Consider the following 21364-nt stretch of genomic DNA (forward strand, 5'->3'; position numbering starts at 1 on the left):
CAGAAAATACACAATGTAGTTAATGTTTCATGCAAGCTTTGGCATGGTTACAATTTTACATTCTGCCACATGCTAAGAAAAAAAGAGTGAATTCATCTGTCCCCATTGAGAGGAAAAACATGTACCCTTAGGTACTGCCCTAGCTAGTAAATGATTGAAATGTGACCTAAAGAGTAAACATTTATTTTGAACATCCACACTGTATGGGAGAAGATATTTAGTTTAATCTTTATTTAATCACACACAACCATATTCATACCAAACAGTTTGGGTATCTTCAGAAACTGGTAATGGGGATTTACTCTCATTTGTGTTTACATTTGCAACAACAGTACATTCACTCCTGCTCTGAGCCACTTCTAAGTTTCTGTCATCAGATTTCTGATTCTCAGAAGGTAGTTTATGATCCTTCTGTGCAGCTTTCACTGATGACCCAGTTGTATTGGTTGCTTTTGATACAGCCCTTTGAGGCAATCCACTCACACTGCTGACTAATTCAGTATTAATTGACAAAAATGGCCTGGATAAACAAGCTGCAGAGAATTTCCCTACACTGCTTATTGATGGGCCTACCGTTTCACTGTACATGTTACTACAAGAAAGTGTTTTAGCATTAAAAGTTGTCTTGCCAGTCCTTGAATTCTGCTCTTCTGATTTATGAGCAGAATAATCTAGCATAGCTATACTACCTAAATCATTTTCTGACAGGGTAACTGTAGTATAAGTTTTATAATGAAAAACACAAGAAGACTGTTCCGGAGGACCGTACTCACTAGAAGCTGATGGGGCGCTTCTGTCAATTGTAGGTGGAGATGGGTCAATTGAAATTGGCTGTCTAGGGTCTTTAGATAAAAAGTCATGGATGCTTGTTCTCCGAGTAGTTCCTTCAGCTGTAGAAATCACGCTGCTTGCACGAGGTAAAGTAGCATAAGGGTTACAATCTTTTGATTGTCGTTGTGATAGGCTCATTTGTATATTTTCCTTAACAGACTTGGTCTTGCCTCTAGTCCCTGCTGTAAGTGTTTTTGAAGAGTTCAAAAAGCTGGGATCTTCCATTCTATGTGTACTGGAACTTGCAAGGTGATCTTGCTTAGCTAATTTTCCGTCAGAGAATTCAGATGGGTTTTTTACACTCTGTGATCTGGCGATACCACTGCTGACTGCTGAGTGTTTCCTTAGTTTATCTCTTCCTGCTAATTCAGCATTTTCCGAGAAAATTTTCATTACTTCATCCAGAAGATTCTCTTGGCTTGAGGATTTGATCTGTAAAACACATTCCAAAAAACTTATTCTGTGCTCAGTTTTATTTTTCAAAATGCAAACAAGAATTCTGATAGCTTCTATAGCATACACACATAAAACTATATATGCAGTTCCATCTCATGAAAATTGCTGATACCTGTGCTTCTACCCAATTAATATGTATATGCTATATTTTGAATATACTAGGTTTATACATACATGGAAAAACCACAAGTTATGTTTTTTTCATTTAAATGTACTACTATATAGACTAGGGTAAATACATAAATATATATTCCCACCTTGAATATTCAACTTCTTTGAACAGCTTCATCTATTTTCAATTAATTCAAGGACAGTTTCTTTTTCAAAATCAGAAAGTTCAAACTGATGGCCATTTTACTTTCCATCTCTCATATATGCCTCTCACTAACTGGTTGAAACCTTCCTTTGCAATCTGAACATAATGTACGAAAGAGCCTGCGTCTGAAATACTGTGTGAGTTTCCGGATTGGAATTCCCAGTTGGGAGTCCCTGGAAAAACATCCAAGATACAAGAACAAGACCTGCTTTTCCTCTCCAAGAGGCTTCTCCAAAGCAAGACTAATTTAACAAGCAGTCACCTGAATCTTTCACCTGCACAGCTTGTATAAGGAACCACAGTGTTTGCTGAAACACCTACTAGCCCCAAAGTTTGTACAATTACTATAAGTGTGCTTTAGCTTTAAAAACCTGGAAAAGTGCAAGGCAATAAATTAGTATATAGTAAGATTATGCTCTTGTCTATTTGGTTACATAGAGTTAATATTCAACTAATATAAGGATGGAAACTCTGTTATTTAGAAGAAAAAATCCCAAAAAGTATTAACCAGAATGCTGACAGTTGCCTATGTTCTATTTTCAACTGTCAGAGACCTGGAAAGATTATTAATCCTTATCTGTATGCCACAGGGATATGTTATGTAACAATAAAGAGACATGCAGGAATATTAAATTCTTAAACTAAGATCATAGACATAATTGGCATAAAAATGGTATCTGAAGGAGAGCATTTTAATGCCAGAGAACTTGCAGGCATTAACATACATACCCACACCTAACAGTTTGCTAGGAAAAGTTGAGGGCAGTAGGAAAAGAGGAAGACCCAACAAGAGATGGATTGACTCAATAAAGGAAGCCACAGCCTTCAATTTGCAAGATTTGAGCAAGGCTGTCAAAGATAGGACATTTTGGAGGACTTTCATTCATAGGGTCGCCATGAGTCGGAAGCGACTTGACAGCACTTAACACACACACACCAGTTTCCCAGACTTATAAACAGTAGAGGTGGAGAAGTTCCAGCACAGTTCATGATGGAAAATACATCTGGCAAAATAGCCACTGGAGATCTTAGAGGGGAAAACAGGGCAACGAGGTTGTTAGAAACCAAAACTTATAGCCAGGTTTCTCTGGGAATAGGCTAGTTCAGCAGTTTCCAACCTTTTCAGTATGGTGACCCACAGGTTCAAATTTACTTGGAATGGATCATTTACTTGGATCAGCCAGGGCTGATGCAAAGTTTTTTTTGACTCTCTAGGCAAACTATGACCTTGGTACCTATCTAGTTCAACATTCCATTTTCTGCAGTGGCTAACCAGATATTTTTGAAAAACCAACAAACATCACACAAAGGGTGCAGCAGCCCCCAGAATGAACCCCAAGCAAGTGCCATTCCAACATATACAGCCTTATGGAGGTTAGATTCCAGCCTCTGATCACCCTCTCCTTCTCCATCACTCCCTCAAATCCCCCCATAGCTTCTAAAAAGCTCACTCTAGTAACCATCGGGACACATTTTACTTGATCAACATGAATACGCAGTAAAGAAAAAATACCAACTACTGTATGACATAGCAGATACTGCTTCAAGGGTCAGATCTTGGTTTCCAAAATACAAAAGAGAGCAATGGAAAGAGTGGGGCGGCCATCAGGGAGGGCCCATGAGCCGCTTTCAGAGGATTTGCAACCACTTTTGGGTCACAACCCGCAGATTGGGAAACACTCATCTAGTTATTTCAAAGTATTTCAACTGAAAACCACATGGTGGTCCTGGCTTTCTTTTTTCCAAATTCTGCCAGTCCCAACATTTGCCCACAACCCTATCCCATTGCTTCTCAGCTTCTGAAGTTCATTCTGCGCAGTTCTAGTCCACTCTGCATCTCTGTTGCTGTCCATATTGCTCTGTCTCCTACTCAACCTTTATTTCAGACCTTGAAAGTTCACCATCTTCCTTTGTGACAACACTCCCATCTCTCTCTATGGTGATTATAATATTCAAGCTTATAATCCCTCTCACCACGTGCTTCCCATTTTCCATTTAACTTTATGTTACTGAAATCATTCATCTGTATGACCATGTGAAGCTCCTCCTTAAACTCATGTAGTGGCTTCCCATCTATTCCTGGATCTATTTTCAAAGCCCTTCATGACCTCGCCCCTTACGTCTCTCTGTTCTCCTACCTGTTACACCCCACCGTAGCCTTCCCTTCTTCAAGCTCCATCCTCGGCCATTGAAAGGTCGTTTGTCCAATCAAACTCCTCTGCCCCTTTTGCCTTGAACTGCTCCCAGAACGCCTATACAATGCATCCTCTCACTTACTTAAAATTTATTCTCAAAATCAGCTTTTTTGAATGAAGCTATTGGTATAGCCTCTTAGTCCCCACCCCTCCTCTTGTGAAACGATGTCAACATGAATATATATTGTTGCTGCGTTATTCTCATTCCATGTCTCTAGCACTCATCTCTCATTTTATATTGTAAGCTTCTTGAGGCAGGGACAATGTTAAAGCACACAGACTGATCACGGCACCATATTAATAAATACATTAAATTAAATAAATGAATAAGTACATAGTAACAATGGTGTGAAGTGATAGGGTACCACTTCCATTCTTATTGTGGAGCAAGGACCATTTTAGCATGAAGCAGATGGGGAACCAACAGTTCAGAATCAGTGCAGAGATTCCCTGAGACTAAAACTATTACCTTCTTTTCTTTTGGCTACAGTACTATCTAAAGATTATTTTGCACAACCTGCCAAGTCAACAGGGATTACGATTGCCCGGCCAATCACTGTTTGCTTTTATGTACAGCAGAAAAGGGTAGCTTGATTTTGTGTAGGTCTGTTGAACTTGAACTTCAGGTAATTTTAGTTCAAGAAAAGGAGTAACCATATCCTGCATTTAGTTTACATTTACAGATTAGTCCAGTATACCATTTAGAAGAAACAGGAAAATTTGTTCACTTATCCTGAATTCCCATTCTCAGTGGTATAGGCGTAGGACAGTCACAGCTCTCTGACAACCCCATGGGAGGGGCTTCCCTGAGAATCCCAGAATGGTGACTATTTAGCTTGGATGTCTTTTTCAAACACCAAAGAAAAAGGCAATCCAGAGAGGCCTGTGGTCTGCAGGGTAGATTGCCTATGGGAAGAATTTTTGGGGAAATTTCCTGAAGAAAAAGACGAGTTTGAGTAATAGTCTCAGATAGCCTTTTTCTCATTGCAAGGAATCTTCAGAGTGGTCAGACACCACAGATTCCTTATCCAGCAAGGGACTGGCATCCTTAGGTCTCCTGCTATGGGCAATGTAGGGGGAAGAGCAGTGGTTTCTCTTTTCCTCTTGGAAGCAAGGAGAAGTTGGAGGAGATTGGTTACTTGCTCCCTTTGGAGACTCCTGCCAGGTGCTCAGAAAATTGTCATAAGAACGTAAGAGGGCCTTCAGATAAAGTCCTGGTGCAGCTTATATTCTTTGACTTCTATTTATATTTCCTGAGCTTCTTATGCCCTTCTGAACTGGGGAAAAAGCAAAGGAACCCATCCCCTGTGGTTCCAAGAGAGCTGAGGAAGTTGAGCTTCTAACCTCTTTCAGACTATGTTACCCAGCCCAGGAGGTTTTGCTGTATATTATCTCTGGACAGGTGTTTGTGGGCTACCTGGAGGCACCTGTTTGTCCACTGTGTGAACAGACTGTGGCCTTGATGGGCCTTGGTCTGATCCAGCATGGCTTTTCCTATGTCCTTATGTCAGCTAACGGGGCTGACTGAGTCTGTAATTGGTCCAGAAAGAATCGGGTTCTTGGAGGAAACAGGGTATTGGACCAGAATCCCAGGGTGGTCCCCAGGTTTCCTTCCTTTATTCCTGACCTCACTGAAGGGAGGGGGGGAGGGAAGAGAGAGACAAAGAATCATGGTTTCCCATATTTATTTCTGAGCATAGTCAAAAGAGAAAGAGTGTGCTGTGGTACTGCCCCTCCACACTGGGATTCTCAGGGAAGCCACTACCATGGGGTCAACTGCAACCTTGCCAGAGACCATCCGAGGCTTCTCTCATGAGAAGAGACTATCCCACCCCATCACCAGAAAATCAGTTTCCAAACATTAACAATGCAGAATAAGTTCCTTCTGAATTTTTGTTTTAAAATTGAAATTATCAGGTTTCCTTCTAGTATCTTGCAATCTTGTGCGATGCAGAAGTCATATTCAATCTGTACAGCTTTATGTTTTGCTTTCCTAACCTTAGGTAACTTTTCAGCTTACCTCAGTTGAAATAACCTTATTACTTTCTTCCAAAAACTGTTGCAAAGAAAGCACTTCACTCCCAGGGGAGTCGGTCTTAATTCTCCAAGTTCCTTGTCTGTCCAGTGTTTCTGACATTTTATGATGGAGCATCGGACTAGACCTGGTGTGGCTTTTCAAATACTGGACAGGACTGCTGCTGCTGCTGGACCATGCCTCGTGATCATGAAGCAGGCTAAATTCTCCACTGCTGTGGCTTTGTGGCCTGCTTTGATTATTAACTGCACCTGCTTTTTGGAGTAAATAGCATTGACAACTTTATTACATTAAGCAATAAAAACACTTCTAAAAGCACATTCTGAATGATGCACAAAGCATCCTTGGTATTGTTTGGATGCTTTTCTTCATTGCAACGCCACATGAGATAGAGTTTCATTCCCTTGACTTACCTGTTATGGCTCTTCAATGTGACATTTCCTTTTTAAAATATATAAATAACACCCTTCCTTTTTAACCTCTCTCAAAAGAACTAAATTACAGGACACTAAATATATAGATCTTTACAGCTGATGTCACGTTTAGCAGAAATGCAGAAAAAATGTTGACTTTTGCTCTTATGACATTACAAAAAGCGAATGTAAATTATGGAATAAAAATACTGTCAAGTAAATTAATTTATTTAAAATAGTTCTATCCTCTCTTATCTGAAAGGTTTTATAACAAGGCATTCCACTGATTGTTCATTTTAGTCTGTTACACGTAACTTGGGAGGAAAAAGTCACATTCTAGAAAAAATAACGTGTGAAAAAAATACCAATTTACACCACGTTTCAATGTCTCTTAAAGAAACCCAATTCATATCACGACACACTGTGTTTGTATTCTGATTTTTCCCTGAAACAATACAAGTGAACCATCCCATAATCCACAGCATATTACTGAAAAGCATCATTTACACTGGAATTTTTTTTAAAAGACTTGTATCCATATTCACCACACATACAACTGTATGGGTACAACTGTGTTTTGCTACAGACAAGGGAAGGTGGAGCATGCACACTTGGATGAGTTTGAAGGCCTGACATCAGGAGACAGCAAAAAATATAATCTCTCCCCTTGGTTCTGCCTTTTGTCCCAAACTGGCAGCATAAATAATTCAATCTAGAACTTTGTGTATATTGCAATGGGTAGCCATGTTAGTCTGTCTGTAGCAGTAGATAAGAGCAAGAGTCCAGTAGCACCTTAAAGACTAACAAATTTTCTGGCAGGTTTTGAGCTTTCATGAGTTACAGCTCACTTCTTCAGATACCTGTGAGCTGTGACTCACGACAGCTCATACCCTGCCAGAAATTTTGTTGTTTAAGGTGCTTCTGGAGTTTTGTGTATACTGTTAGTCTCGCCAATTTTCTTGCATGTTCTTCCACTCCTCATGCAATAGTTCTTACTTTCATTTTTCTTCTATGTACCATTGTTCTCTTCACTTTGCTGCCCTTGTGTCTTTCACCCCACATTCTCTCTTTCCCATCCATCCCATTTTCATTTCACAGACTCTACCCATTCTGTTTTTCCTTCCAATCCCTCTGTTTCTGTAAAAAATTCTTTATTGGCTCCTATAAAATAACACTCCTGTTTCTACTTTCTTTTCTTCTTCCTCCTGTTTGCCTCAATCTGTGGCTACTGCCAATCATGGCTATATTCATCTTTCCTTTCTTTCCTGGTTGACTTAAACTCCTTCTTTCGATTCCCCTCTCATTGTTTGCTTCTCAACTCCTTCTACTAATTCCCATTACCTAATCCACATCAAGTAGGACACACTAGCTGCTCCACTGAGGCTCCACTCGAAATGCCACCAGAAGATTAATCAATCATATTTTTAAAACAAGCGTAAATAGCAGCTATTGGTTGCGGTGAGTGTGTGTGTGTAGGGAGACAGGGGTCCTTCGCACCTGAACTGTTTCCATGATTGCAATTTTCCTCGCCTCTGCCACCCCCAAGCAATCAAGCCTTCAATTTACTGCTCCATGCTATCATTCACTACTTCTAGACTCTCTTGCTCCACCTACTCCCTCCCTCTACACCATAGGTTTTCCTGATGCCCACAATTCATTATCTTCACTTCTCCCATTTGGCTGCATGCCTCTTGAAGAAAATTAAAGGCTATGCTGACTTTGTTCCAGTTTCTGTGTTGGATTTTCCATCCGGGGTACAGAACTTTGCTGCTCCCCACCCCACAGTGCAGCCCACTGATCTCCACAGAATGCTGCTCCTAGGAGATAAAGTACCCAAATGAACGGGAGGGGAGGCATCTGCAACAGATAGGGGAACTGATGAAAATTGCCAATTTAGACTGGATCCAACCAAGTTTTTTGAAGCATATTTTTAACACAGGAATAAACTATCACTCTGATAAACTTCTTAACTGAAAGATTTTCACGCAGGCCAGACTGCATCCTCCTAATACTGCTGCAACATCATGGCTAGTGATGTTGTACTGGCATAATAGTCTATGCAGACAAACCAGAGTTGGGCATGTGGATACATGCAGGTGTGTAATATTCATTATTCATTTTATTTTATAATATGAATTTATTCAGACTCAGAGGCCATCCTGCATCAAAGCCTCATTTAAACGGAATGAAATGTGTCAAAATGATCAACAGAAAAGAAATCCCACATGCCATGAGTTGTTTCCCTCCCTCTCAAAACACATGGAGATGAAGCACATGTGTCAATTTGCCTAGAAGCATACCTTTGACTTCATGGATGGAGGCATTATTATTGCTATTGCTAGTGGATGTTCTGCCACTATCAAGGCTGGCTGGTCTGGAAGCTAAATGAAGAAAATCAGTAGACAGCATGAAGCACATACCCATAGCAGATGGTATTGTGCCTTGTACATTCTGATCACAGAATGCTCTGAGGCAGAAAATCATGCACTACTGGTCTTGCACAAGCTCAGCATACACACTGTTACAAGTGTGGTTCCCTATAGGCGAAAAAAAGTCATTTCCAGGCATCCAAGAATACACTATTGAATGGAGCACTATAGGAGCAATAAAGAATGGGGGGAGGAAGCATGTTTAGACTCAGAACTGGTTTATTGCTGGGAATAAATAGGATTTCAAAAGGAATAGCTTGCCAACATGCAGAAAACTAGTTGTGATTAAGGCACTTACAACAGATTTGACATGGAGCTCTGCACATTGCAGAAATGCCACCAACAGGAAGAGCAGGAGTACCTGCACAGTTAATGTCCTGTACTCCTAACCAATACAAGCATAAAGGCAGCGTTAAGATGTTTTAAAACATTACACTACTTGAATCAAATAGGTTTGTACTTATTTATAGCAATCTATTTTTAATAAAGATTCTATTGTGGCTTTAAATATTTGTATAACAGCATTAAATTTTGATTTAAAAAATGCATTGGATGCATTTCAATGTGTGTTCTTTAGTAAAAAGCTAATTCACAATTGAACTCTATGATATTCTAGATTACACAAAGAGAAATATGGGTCCTGTTTAGGTGCACTTAAGAAAGAAATTAGAATGAAAGAAATGGGAAAGATCCCATACAATTACATGAGATGCAAGAACATGCAAACTTGCAATGCTGGTTATTTCCTATTTCTGGACAAACGTCAGTAGCATTCTGTTATAGGTCTTCTGTTCTGCATTCTGTTGAAGTGCAAATCTTACCATGAATTCTTGATCCAGTACTAGAATCATCACTAATTCCTTGTGGACTTACATCTTCAAAAGATGTAGCATCTAGATGGGAAACAAAACACATCTACGTTGCAAAAACATAATTCAAATTGATTATCTACCAAATGATATGATATATTTCATGTAGGATTTTTTTTTTTTTGAGATAGTCTCATGGTCCCCCCAAAGAAGTTTAAAAGTATGGAAATGTTTTTCCATCCAGTTAATTCACAGGTCCTCAATTCATTTATTCCAGAGTGTTTATTTTGCTGGGAAAGCATGTGAAATGGGAACATGAACAGATTCCAACAATGCTACGGTTACCAAAACAACCACATCACACTTTGAAAAGGTTCTACCTATACCTTTATTATTAAGCAACTGCTTGGATCTCAAGCCTGCAGCAGAGTTGACAGTTGCAAAGTTGATGGATGTAGTAGAGAAGGCCATAGATCCCAATTCTTTTCTCCTTTTACCCGTAGATATATCATCAGGACCCTCCAGATGCTCAGAACTACCTGTCCATTGTCCTCCTGCTAGGACCATGGACTGCACCAGGTCATTCATGGCTGGGATGCAAATGAAAGCAAATGAATCAGCATGGTTCAATGTTTCTTATCTTTTTTTATTTTGCACTGTAAATGCCCCACGTTTATCTAAGCATCAAAGCATACTGAAAGCTGCAGTCACAAATTAATACATGTTATAGCATGCAATTGGCTGAATGGATGAAAAGTGTTAAAAAGCCAAAGCCTTCCTGTAATCGCTTTTTATTAGCTATAACCGCCATGCTTGTGCTGGAGTGCTATACAGCAGATAAATATATATGTTAGAAGCTCTGATATGTTTTGCAATGACAAAATGGAATGAACAGGGTAAGATGAGCAGAAATGCTATACAAAAATCAGTGTTGGCAATGATTAAAAGTCCTTGTTCAGTGCAGGCTTCTGCAGGAATAGTCTACGTTGCATAGCACTAGAGAAAGGATCTGAAATAAATGCATCCTGTGACAGCTATTTTTACTATACTACAAACACTGCAGCCCCTCCCCCAAATTTAAAAAACAACACTTCATTCAAGAAGAAATGACAAAAATATTTGTTTTCCTCTGGACTTGGAATGACTAATAGGCTAGTATTTATTTTTGCACTGGTTTTGCACTACAGATTTTATAAATGTATAGTTTTAAAGCTTTATAAAACTGGTTACTGAAAGTAGAGTTCAACATTTCAAAAACTGAGTGCACTGCATCTCCGTATACATGTGTATAATACCTATGTTCAAATGCATGTAATTTCTATACATTGAACATAAATGTGTGCATTCACAGCATATGTGTAAATAGTGTCCAGGTGTTCAGAAACATTGCTTCAGCTCCTTGTATTACAGCAGGACTTGCACTCTGCAAAACAGGAAAAAAGCAGCGCAGTCCAGGGAAAGGTTAGTGAAATTAGTAATGGAAGCCAGTGTAGCCATTTAAAAAGAAGCTGAACTGTCATAAAATCTTACACATGGAGCGACGGTAGAAGGCCTTCATTTTGTCTTTTTCCTTCGGTCTGTTCCTCAAAAAGGGCAGTCTTTTCAGTGCAACCACTTTTATGTCATAGCATAAGGAAAAACGGAAACGGGAAGATGAAAGAAAAAGGGGAGAAGAACAGATGGAAGTTAAATGTTGAAACTAAGGACAGAAATGAATGCTTGAGCTTCCACTAGGTGTACTTAACCAAAAGCTATTAACCTTATGCTGCTGAATGGCAATGGAACATGAAGCCTCCACAATGAACCTTTAATATAACCCAAAAAACACTGGAAATTATGCCTGAGGAAGGTAAGAAGCTTTCAGTTAAAAACTGCTAACCGCCTGGAAAACAAAAAGGGAAAATACCAAAAACAAATTTTGTGCATGGGGAATCAAAACTCAGCAAAACCAGGTTTTTGAAGGTGGAAAAAACTATTGGGTATGTGTGGGGGGGAGTATCTTCCAATAAGCAGTAACAATGTATTGCTACCAATGCAGTTCTGTATTTTTCACACTGAAACTTAATTTATAATGTTAACTTATTTCATTCAATCATAATTAGGAGCAGTGGCAGCAAATGTTTTCCTGCTATTATACATGATCTGAAAAAGTTCCTGCTTGTCCAAGGAATTGGTTGAATGGAGTGCAGAGTGCAGTAATTATTTAACAGAGTGTTGCTTAGGAGTTCCTGGTTAGGTGGTAAACATACTGCTACTTTGCAGGGGGGAGGGGAGTTATCCAACAGAAAAATGATCAAGCTAAGAGAAAAATAATAGTGACAGTGTGAGACGTTTTACAGAAAGCATTCAAACCAAACATACAGTTTCTGCAAAGATAATTTAAAGTTCTATTTAATAGGAAAAAAGTTCACAAGCTTCTCTTGTGCTAATATTAGAGTTCTGAGCAACTGGATCTTATTACTAGTGGCAGGCATTTACAATTCAGTGTAGCATTATTACCAATTTGGGCACAAAGAATGTTAGTCAATGGTATGTGTGAAGGCTTCTTTTCAGAGAAATAAAAGTTTGTAGTCACTGATAATTTTACTTACATATGATCTAGACTTTTACATACTTTGCATGCACATGTGTGAAGGAACACTTTACTGCCCACTACTATCTGCTTTAGGATTTCTGAAGCAAGTGTATCCTAGAACAGACATTACACATTACATTTTCCGGGCCATCTACTAGTCTGTGTGATCAAATGTGCGCTTGCAAGTTCCCCAGTGGAAATTCAATTCTCGATTGAAAAGGTCTTGATTTGGGTTGGGACCAGGATTCACAGGGAGAAGAGACTTGTGTCTTCAATTCCTGCACATTTTTCCTGAACTGGAACCAGGGGAGCTGTAAGGCTCTGCATGTATTCTCCAAGACAGCACTCTTCCAGGGCTGTTTCAGGTGAGGAAAACAGTGTGTGTGGCTGGAGGTAGGGTGAGGAGAGAGAATAAACTCTTCATGGTCCTGAACCAAATTAAGCCTTGTATGCTGGGGAATTCAATTTAGGACACAATTCTTACATTTACAATTCATTTGGTTTTAGTCTGGGGAAGAATGGAATAGAAGAAGATCAAACTTTTTAAACATTTTTAAAAATTCTTCCCAATGCCATATCATTAAAAATATTTCATGCTAAAATAATAGAAGACATAGAAAATTTGCATAAGCCATTGGACAATCTCAATTTTCTTCAACATAGTTGCTGTTCACAATACTGTTGTGTTTCAAAAAATGTCATATTCAACTAGCCTAAAAAAAGTTACATAGCAAGAGAGTGGACAAATAACCATTTGCAGATTTCTAAAAAGCGTTCACTGGGTTAGATTTGAACATCTTTTAACGATTATGTTTTATACTTATCCTTTGTTGTGTGCAATGAAAAATCTTGTTTCACCTTGTTTAAAAGTATTTCTACTGCTTTCTCTGTTTATTATTTTGTGTTTGCTGCTGTTTTTCAAAATTTTTAATCAAAATATAATTAAAAATACTTCGCTACACAATTCAAAATAAATTTCGATGTGCAAAATGCTCCCTTAACTTTCTTAACTATCCACTATGACTTTATTTCTGGTGGTGTGGTTGGCAGAGGAGAGAAGAGAACACAGAAGTCATTCTCACATACTGCTTTGCCACTGCAGAAAGAAATAAACGGTGACGCACCCAGGCTATTGTTAGCCATGGAGAGGAAAAAGACAGGCTCCCTCTAAAGAGCAAACCTCAACTGTGGGTTGGTTAAATCCTTCTCCTCAAACAGTCACTATTTAAGTTTTTTAAAAAGCTTGACAGATCTCCTAGCATCTCATCTTATTGAGTTCTTATAAAGGAAAAGAGCTAACTCAAAGTGAGGCCACGATCTTGTAACAGGCCCACCAGCTCGGGCTAATATTCAAACCAATACAAGACAGCTGTGTGTCAATGTACTTAGTTACATTTTAAAAAAATATTCAACTCTGAGGAGTTATTCTTGCTTATGACAATTCCAGAGTGAATGTTTGATACTGAAGAAACTGACCGTTTTAGCTGAGAGAGGAAAGTCAGCATATACTGACTTTCAGCTTGCTGGTTGGAAAATGTTTTTAGTTATTAGCTGGAACAAACTGAAAACAAACCCTGTGTACAACATGCAACCTAGCTGAACTGAAAACCAGAGTAAATGGATTTAATGCTATCTAAATCAATGGGTCTTCTTTGGCTTAAGTACCAAGTTTGCTTTCTGAAGGACAGCTGATTCATATGTATGTTTTGTAAGGATTGCACATTTACCAAGTAATGTTCAATACGTCATCTAGCTACCAAAAGGAGCTGGGGGCAGAATTTGGCAGCAATCCACATTCTGTACTTGCATTCTTAGCACACTGATATTTGGCCAAGGCAGACTACTCAAAGCTCACCCCAGTTCTAGACGAGCAGCAAATTCTGAGCATACAAAGTGAGGATGTCCTCATATAAGAATGTTTTACACTGTAGAGGTTTGGTCCAAAATCACGTGCATTTAAAAATTACTTTAGATTCTTCTCCCACTTCAGTCAATGCCCATCACTACCATTCAGAAAGCAATTCATGCCCTGCTTTAAATATCACCTCACTCCTTCCATGAGAAGACAATCCTGTACCCATCTAGCCTGAATACTGACTCACAGTGCTCTGCAACTACATGCAAAACAGTCACTCAGACCCTTCCCATTACTATTTAAATATTTTCCATTCTATGGTCCAGTAAAACTAACTTCAGAGAAAACTAACTTCATCAACAGTACAAGGTTTTGTTATTTTAAACCAGTACTCCACTAGTGCCTTTATGTACTCTTTTAAAAGGAAAAACAACAACTCACAGAGACAGGGAAAGGAGTAAATGAATGAAACTGGCACAATGGTCCTCAATATAAAGACTGAGAGCACTGCCTGAAACTCCCCACCCCCATACTATATAAGGTTAAAACATTAAATACTCATTCCTAAGTACTATACATTAAAAAATGAGAGGGGTATCAACTAACAATGCACTTTAGACAGAATGCAGATGTTCACAGATGACACAAACATGGCAAGAAGGCTGACCTGACTCCCAGCACTTCAGTTTTCTTAAAAGGGAGCAGTGATTCCCACTGATTCCTCCCTCTCACTGCAGACAGTGTCCAAATAATAAAGGAAGCTGCAGCAAGGAGAGGGAATCAACAGAGATCATCACCCCCTCTTAAGAAAGTTAAGGACTTTTAAGTTTTCTTGATTGTTGAAACATAAATCTGTCTTCCTCCATGGCCATCAACTTATAAAAAAAAACCAGTACAAGCACATTTAAAACTGCATCTCCATTTTCAAGCATGTACACAAACTGCATAAAATCAACTGTAAAAAGGCAGAAAACAGTTCCAAGGTACAAGTACTTTTTGTCATAGTTTTCTTGAAATAGTTTACTTTGGTCGTATATGCATGGGTACTTTCACTCTCATTCCCCCCCCCCCGGGTCTGTCTGGTCGTTCCTTGGAGTTTATGCATGAGTTTTCCATCCATTAGAGATGACCTCGCAGTAAGCCCTCGCAAATCCCGACACTTTCCGTTCCTCTAATAACCCAACTCGTCGATCTCCCCTGAGATCAGCCCAGGTGAAATCACCAGGCATAAGGCAAAGCGCAGGTCACAGAAGCTTGGGGGAGTGACGTTTCTATCACAGAAAGCACTACAGCCAATTACAAAGCAGTGTGTCAAGGGGCGGGGATTCAAATGCTTCCTGCTTTCTCAGAGTTCTTTCTGAGCAGAAGAAAGGATTTTAAAAATGAGCCTTGGGTCCCCCCCCATTCCTTTCAGAGAGCTCCGTTTTGTTTTTTAAATGCTTTTTAGCATGGCAATTGGGTTTCCGCTGGGGGGGATGGGACTTTTTTCCTCACAGTAAGCACTACAGCCAATTACAAAGCAGTGTTTCAAGGGGCGGAGGCTGAAATGCTTCTTGATTTGAGCTTGGAGCATAGATTGTAATAGGAAAGTGTGGGTCCAGAAAGCAACGAACCTCAGATAAAACTCCCATGCATAAACGACCTTTGAAAAACATAACTTTCCATAAGGATTATTCCAAGCAAGAACAAAGTCTGCTAGAATATGAATCAGCTCAGATGTGGGCAAACGTTAGAGCAAGTTAAACAATTTCTATATCTGGGAGTACTTTTTTATTTTAACTTGTCATGGAAACAAAATATAGAGGGAGCCCAACAGTTAGATGCTAGAATGTGCACTAACTCATTATTTTTTCTGTAAAGGAGGTCAGTATATACCTTGTGGCACTCGAGGTGTTTAATTCTAAGGTGGGAGCCCAGCTGTTATATGGTGCCCCAATTTGAATATCTGGTTGCCACGATCAGCTTGATACCTTTTCTGCTAGATTCTTTTGAAGAATCATGGGAGGTCCACATTGTGTGGCAGGAACTGTATTGAGAGCTGAACTAGGTCTGGCTCCCTAGAGGCAAGGCCCTAGATATCTGGAAACAGGTGGGCTCTTTTTACTGAGGATGGAAGCCTTTAGAACAACCTGGCAGAAACTGGTAACATTTCCCCTGGACTGTTTGGGGAACTCTCCTAATGATATTGATTGCCTCCGTTTGACCTCTATTAGAAATCTGATTCTGAAAAGCCTCTATGCCTTAGATGAGTTCAGTACCACAATCTGGACCTGTATAGAATCATAGAGTTGGAAGGGACCAGGGTCATCAAATCCAACCCCCTGCACAAAGCAGGAAATTCACAACTGCCTCCCCCCCACACCCCTAGTGACCAGAAGATGGCCAAGATGCCCTCCCTCTCATCATCTGCCTAAGATCACAGAATCAGCATTGCTGACAGATGGCCATCTAACCTCTTCTTAAAAACCTCCAGGGAAGGAGAGCCTACTACCTCCTGAGGAAGCCTGTTGCACTGAGGAACCGCTTCCTAATGTCTAGACGGAAACTCTTTGATTTAATTTCAACTCGTTGGTTCTGGTCCGACCTTCTGGGGCAACAGAAAACAACTCAGCACCATCCTCTATATGACAGCCCCTCAAGTACTTGAATATGGTTATCACATCCCCTCTCAGTCTTCTCCTCTTCAGGCTAAACATACCCAGCTCCTTCGACCTTTCCTCATAGGACTTGGTCTTCAGACCCCTCACCATCTTTGTTGCCCTCCTCTGGACACGTTCCAGCTTGTCTACATCTTTCTTAAATTGTGGTGCCCAAAACTGAACACAGTACTCTAGGTGAGGTCTAACCAGAGCAGAGTAAAGCGATACCATCACTTTCCGTGATCTGGACACTATACTTCTGTTGATGCAGCCCAAGACCGCATTTGCCTTTTTAGCTACCGCATCACTGACTCATGTTCAGTGTTTGGTCTACTAAGACCCCAAGATCCTTTTCACACACACTACTGCTCAGACAAGTCTCCCCCAAATTGCATTTGATTTTTCCTACTTAAACGCTGAACTTAACATTTGTCTTTGTTGAAGTGCATTTTATTAGTTCTAGCCCACTTCTCCAGCCTGTCAAGATCATCCAGCATCTTGGCTCGGTCTTCTACCGTATTTGCTACCCAACCCAATTTAGTATCATCTGCAAATTTAATAAGCATCCCCTCTATTCCTTCATCCAAATCATTTATAATGTAGTGCTTGTTCTCCATAGTTGCTTGTTCTCCTCTTTATTTGGGATTGTAATATCCAAACATCAGCCCAGCCTACCTTGACTACTTGATGGTTCCCAAATACCACAGGCACAGTTACCGAGTTCAATTTGTGTGATATTACACTGCAGAACATAGATTAAAACAAAATTCTGTCAAAAGAGTACACCATTTCACTCAAATTGGGTGTGGACCATGATAAACTGGTAAAATAGAATGAATCTGAAAAGTATACATAAATCTGTAAAGAACAATTGCTTTTTGTAGTGAGCTAGCCAACATAAGAACATAAGAAAGGCCCTGCTGGATCAGACCAAGGCCCATCAAGTCCAGCAGTCTGTTCACACAGCGGCCAACCACGTGCCTCTAGGAAGCCCACAAACAAGACGACCGCAGCAGCACCATCCTGCCTGTGTTCCACAGCACCCAATATAATAGGCATGCTACTCTGATACTAGAGAGAATAGGTATGCAGCATGACTAGTATCCATTCTAACTAATAGCCATGAATAATCCTTTCCTCCCCTCTTAAAGCCCTCCAAGCTGGCAGCCATCACCACATCCTGGATTCCACAATTTAACTATGCGTTGTGTGAAAAAATACTTCCTTTTATGTGTTTTGAATCTCTCACCCTCCAGCTTTAGCAGATGACCCCGTGTTCTAGAATTATGGGAGAGGGAGAAAAACTTCTCCCTGTCCACTCTCTCCAAACCATGCATAATTTTATAGACCTCTATCATGTCTCCCCTCAGCCGCCTTCTTTCCAAGCTAAACAGCCCTAAGTGTCTTAACTGCTCCCCATAGGACAGTTGCTCTAGTCCCCTAATCATTTTGGTTGCTCTTTTCTGCACCTTCTCAAGCTCTGTAATATCCTTTTTTAGGTGTGGTGACCAAAACTGTACATAGTATTCCAAGTGTGGTCTCACCATAGATTTGTACAAGGGCAGTATGATATCAGCAGTTTTATTCTCTATTCCTCGTCTAATTATGGCCAGCATGGAATTTGCCTTTTTTACAGCAGCCGCACACTGGGCTGACATCTTCACTGAGCTATCCACTATCACCCCAAGATCCCTTTCTCGGTCTGTTGCTGCCAGCACAGATCCCATCAGTGTATATGTGAAGTTGGGATTTTTTGCCCCAATATGCATCACTTTACACTTACTCACATTGAATCTCATTTGCCATTTTAATGCCCATTCTTCCAGTATGTAGAGATCCTTCTGGAGCTCTTCAAAGTCCGATTTTGTTTTAACCACCCTAAATAATTTGGTGTCATCTGCAAACTTGGCTACTTCACTGTTTAACCCCAACTCCAGGTCATTGATGAACAGGTTGAAAAGCACCAGTCCCAACACAGATCCCTGAGGCACCCCACTGCTCACATCCCGCCATTGTGAGAACTGACCATTGATTCCTACTCATTGAGTCCATACTGCGTTCAAGTCTGATGGCATTAAACCTGCATACAAATCCCAATCTATAAGCTTCTAGCTGGAGTCTCCATTTTAAACTTTTCTGTGGAAGTAGTAAACCCTTACTGAACGTCCAAGAAAATTGAAATGCCTCCCCACAGGTTTCTGAGCATTTCCATTTTTACTGTCTGACTTGTGTCCATTTTTTCTGTTGCGGAGACTGCCAATGCAAAAGGCAGAGGGGCACTGTTTGCACTTGATAGCATTATATCACACGTCCCAGGTAACTGGGCCTTCTGAAGTCTTTCTACTTGGGCCCTCAGAACAGTTCTTTGAAGTAACCCCCCCCCTCGCCCCACTCCGCTTTCGCACTGTCTGTATTTTTGGTTGTCTACTTCTGTCAAATGAACACTTCATGCCTCAACTGAATTCTGTCTCACTAAAGCTCATGCCATAATTGATTTGTTTGTCTTTAAGGTGCTACAAAACTATTGTTTTGGCTGCAATTATGATGTTAAAGCAAATTGCATCGGTTCAAATGGATTGAGCTTTCTCACGAATTCAACACTCCATCAATGAAGTAAACCTTATGAAATGATATGTCCAGGTTTGCTAGTTTGAATTCCTTTCTGTCCATAATGTCTGGACAATGTTTTCACTGAGATACTAGTAAAAACACTAGTCAAACAACTTACAGCACTATTCCATTTCACACTATGTGGGGTGAAGATGTAGGAAAATACAGGATTTTACACATCCAATACTAGTATAGTTTGGTGTAATGCAGTGAAGGCACAAACCATGCTCAAGTAGTATGGAGAAGAGATACCACAGGGCCAGATGGTTTGCATCAAATAATATATAAAATGCTTACAGACAGTGGATTTCCATATTGTGATAACTCCTGGTCATCCTGCTGCCCTGGCCTGTGTGCCACTATAGCGCTCTGGGAGATAGATGATTCAGCATTGTGCCTCCCTCATGCAAGGCTGGAGACAGTGTCTCACTGTGCCAGCGGCATCGGAGGACTAGGCTGCCCATAAACATGCAGAAAACCCAGGATCAATTCAGAAGCAATGAAAGGATGTTAGTAAAGAAGCATATCATAAGGATATCTAGACACATGAAGGGGGAAATGTTATGAGTGGATGAGAGGAAACAGCAGGAAAAGGAGCAATGTTTAGAGGTAAAGGATAGGTACCAATTTCACTTGCTAGCTGTAGCTCTCAAAATTGTTCATTTTAAATAGTGCAGCCCTTATACATATGAGCAGAGCAATCCTAACTGGGGGGAGTGTGAAACGGCTCAAGAGCCAGCATGACCCTTGAGCCGGTATTAGTGCCCACTTATGCTAGCTAAACTGGCACTAATGCCAATGCAGAGCCACTTATGCTGGTGATGGGGAGCCGTGCAACATCGCCACGCATGGGTGCTGGTACTGCCACCATGGCAGCATTCCCCCGGCGCAAGAACTTGTGCCAGAGTCAAAGGGAGCGTTCCTGGGGCAGGGCTGACTTTAGTCAGATCCCTAAGCCCTTTTGCCTCAGAAGCACCCCTTCAGCAGGCGCAAACTTGAGCCAGCAAAAAGGCAGGCGTAACCCCGTGAAACCCAAAGGACCGGTTTCATGGATTTTTGAGAATTATACATTTTTGGTTTGAGGCTCAGAAGGCAGTAAGCTGCTAAGGAGGCGGTGTGGCTGAGCCATCCCTGGGCCCTCCGTAAAGTATCCCCCCCTTTAGGATTGCACTGTGAGAATATTCACCTGCTGTAGGGCTTGAGTCCCCATTCTGCAAGAAAGTAATCAAGTTATTTCTAAACCAACTTTTCCCCTAAATGCTTTGAGGGTTTTCCCCCAGAGGGGGTTACCACCAAATTATACCAGATACTGATCCTAACTAAAATCAAGCAATTTACTCACTGCTGCTTTTTTTGGTCCCCACAGTCTGACCATCTTCAAGTGAGTTTGACCCCACTGAAGAGCTATCTTGACTGTCCTGATGGGGCAGCTGAAGAAATCCTTCACTAGATTCTGAGCGGGTAGGTGTCAGAGTAAGAGACTTGAGACGTTCTCGGTTAACATCCTTCTTAGATTTTATCAATTTCCTCATTTTCAGAGTAATCCAGTTACCCCTCCTTGTAAAGATATAAAGAGAAATACTAATTTTAGAATCACATTTCGAATCACATTGACCCTCTGACCTTGTTATTTTAAAATAATTTATCTAACTAACATGCACGGACATAGAACTGAATCACCTTCAAGAAGAAAGCTGTTTCTTTTACATTTGTGACAATATGTTACCTTCTTGGTGGTGATGGTTCATAAAACTTGTACTGATCCATAATCTTTTCTTCCAATTTCTCTTTTTGTCTTCTTAATTCATTTAGCTTGTCACTGTGAAGAAAAATAGATACACATTTCAAAAGTTATTTACATTTCTACAAAGTTTTTTAAAAACTAGTTTTTTTAAAAAAACATTAATCATTTATTTCCATTTGACAGTCCAACTGCAATTATGTCATATACAACTGGTTCACCTTTTTAAAGTACTCACATATACTGTCTCTGTTCAACATGGAAAAGATCTTTACTTTCCATATTCTGCTCCAATAATGTTCTATTTTGTAGCATTAATGTTTGTATTTGATCCAATAGATGCCTGTTTTCTTCCTCCAAGTTTCCTTTTAATTGGCTAAGCAACTGTTAAAAATGTACAACACTGTATTTTAGCAAAAGCAACGCTTGCACTACTTGTATGCTATACAATACAGAAAGA

The 21364-nt window shown here is 40.2% G+C and overlaps 1 protein-coding gene across 1 annotated transcript in view; it reads right to left on the reverse strand.

The window, feature by feature from the left end:
* Positions 1-227: 227 nt before the first annotated feature.
* Positions 228-21364, reverse strand: part of CCDC88A (coiled-coil domain containing 88A) — a 99794-nt gene continuing 78657 nt past the window's right edge. Inside the window, exons 23-31 of the mRNA XM_056852326.1 lie at positions 21143-21288; positions 20890-20982; positions 20506-20720; positions 11015-11098; positions 9871-10074; positions 9497-9568; positions 8547-8627; positions 5819-6087; positions 228-1263 (exon numbers count right to left, since the gene is read on the reverse strand). Coding sequence (XP_056708304.1) covers positions 238-1263; positions 5819-6087; positions 8547-8627; positions 9497-9568; positions 9871-10074; positions 11015-11098; positions 20506-20720; positions 20890-20982; positions 21143-21288 — 2190 coding nt within the window. The 3' untranslated portion in view covers positions 228-237. The remainder of the gene's footprint in view (positions 1264-5818; positions 6088-8546; positions 8628-9496; positions 9569-9870; positions 10075-11014; positions 11099-20505; positions 20721-20889; positions 20983-21142; positions 21289-21364) is intronic.

The sequence above is a fragment of the Euleptes europaea genome, chromosome 7 (genome assembly GCF_029931775.1).
Source record: "Euleptes europaea isolate rEulEur1 chromosome 7, rEulEur1.hap1, whole genome shotgun sequence".
In the NCBI taxonomy this organism is placed as follows: domain Eukaryota; kingdom Metazoa; phylum Chordata; class Lepidosauria; order Squamata; family Sphaerodactylidae; genus Euleptes; species Euleptes europaea.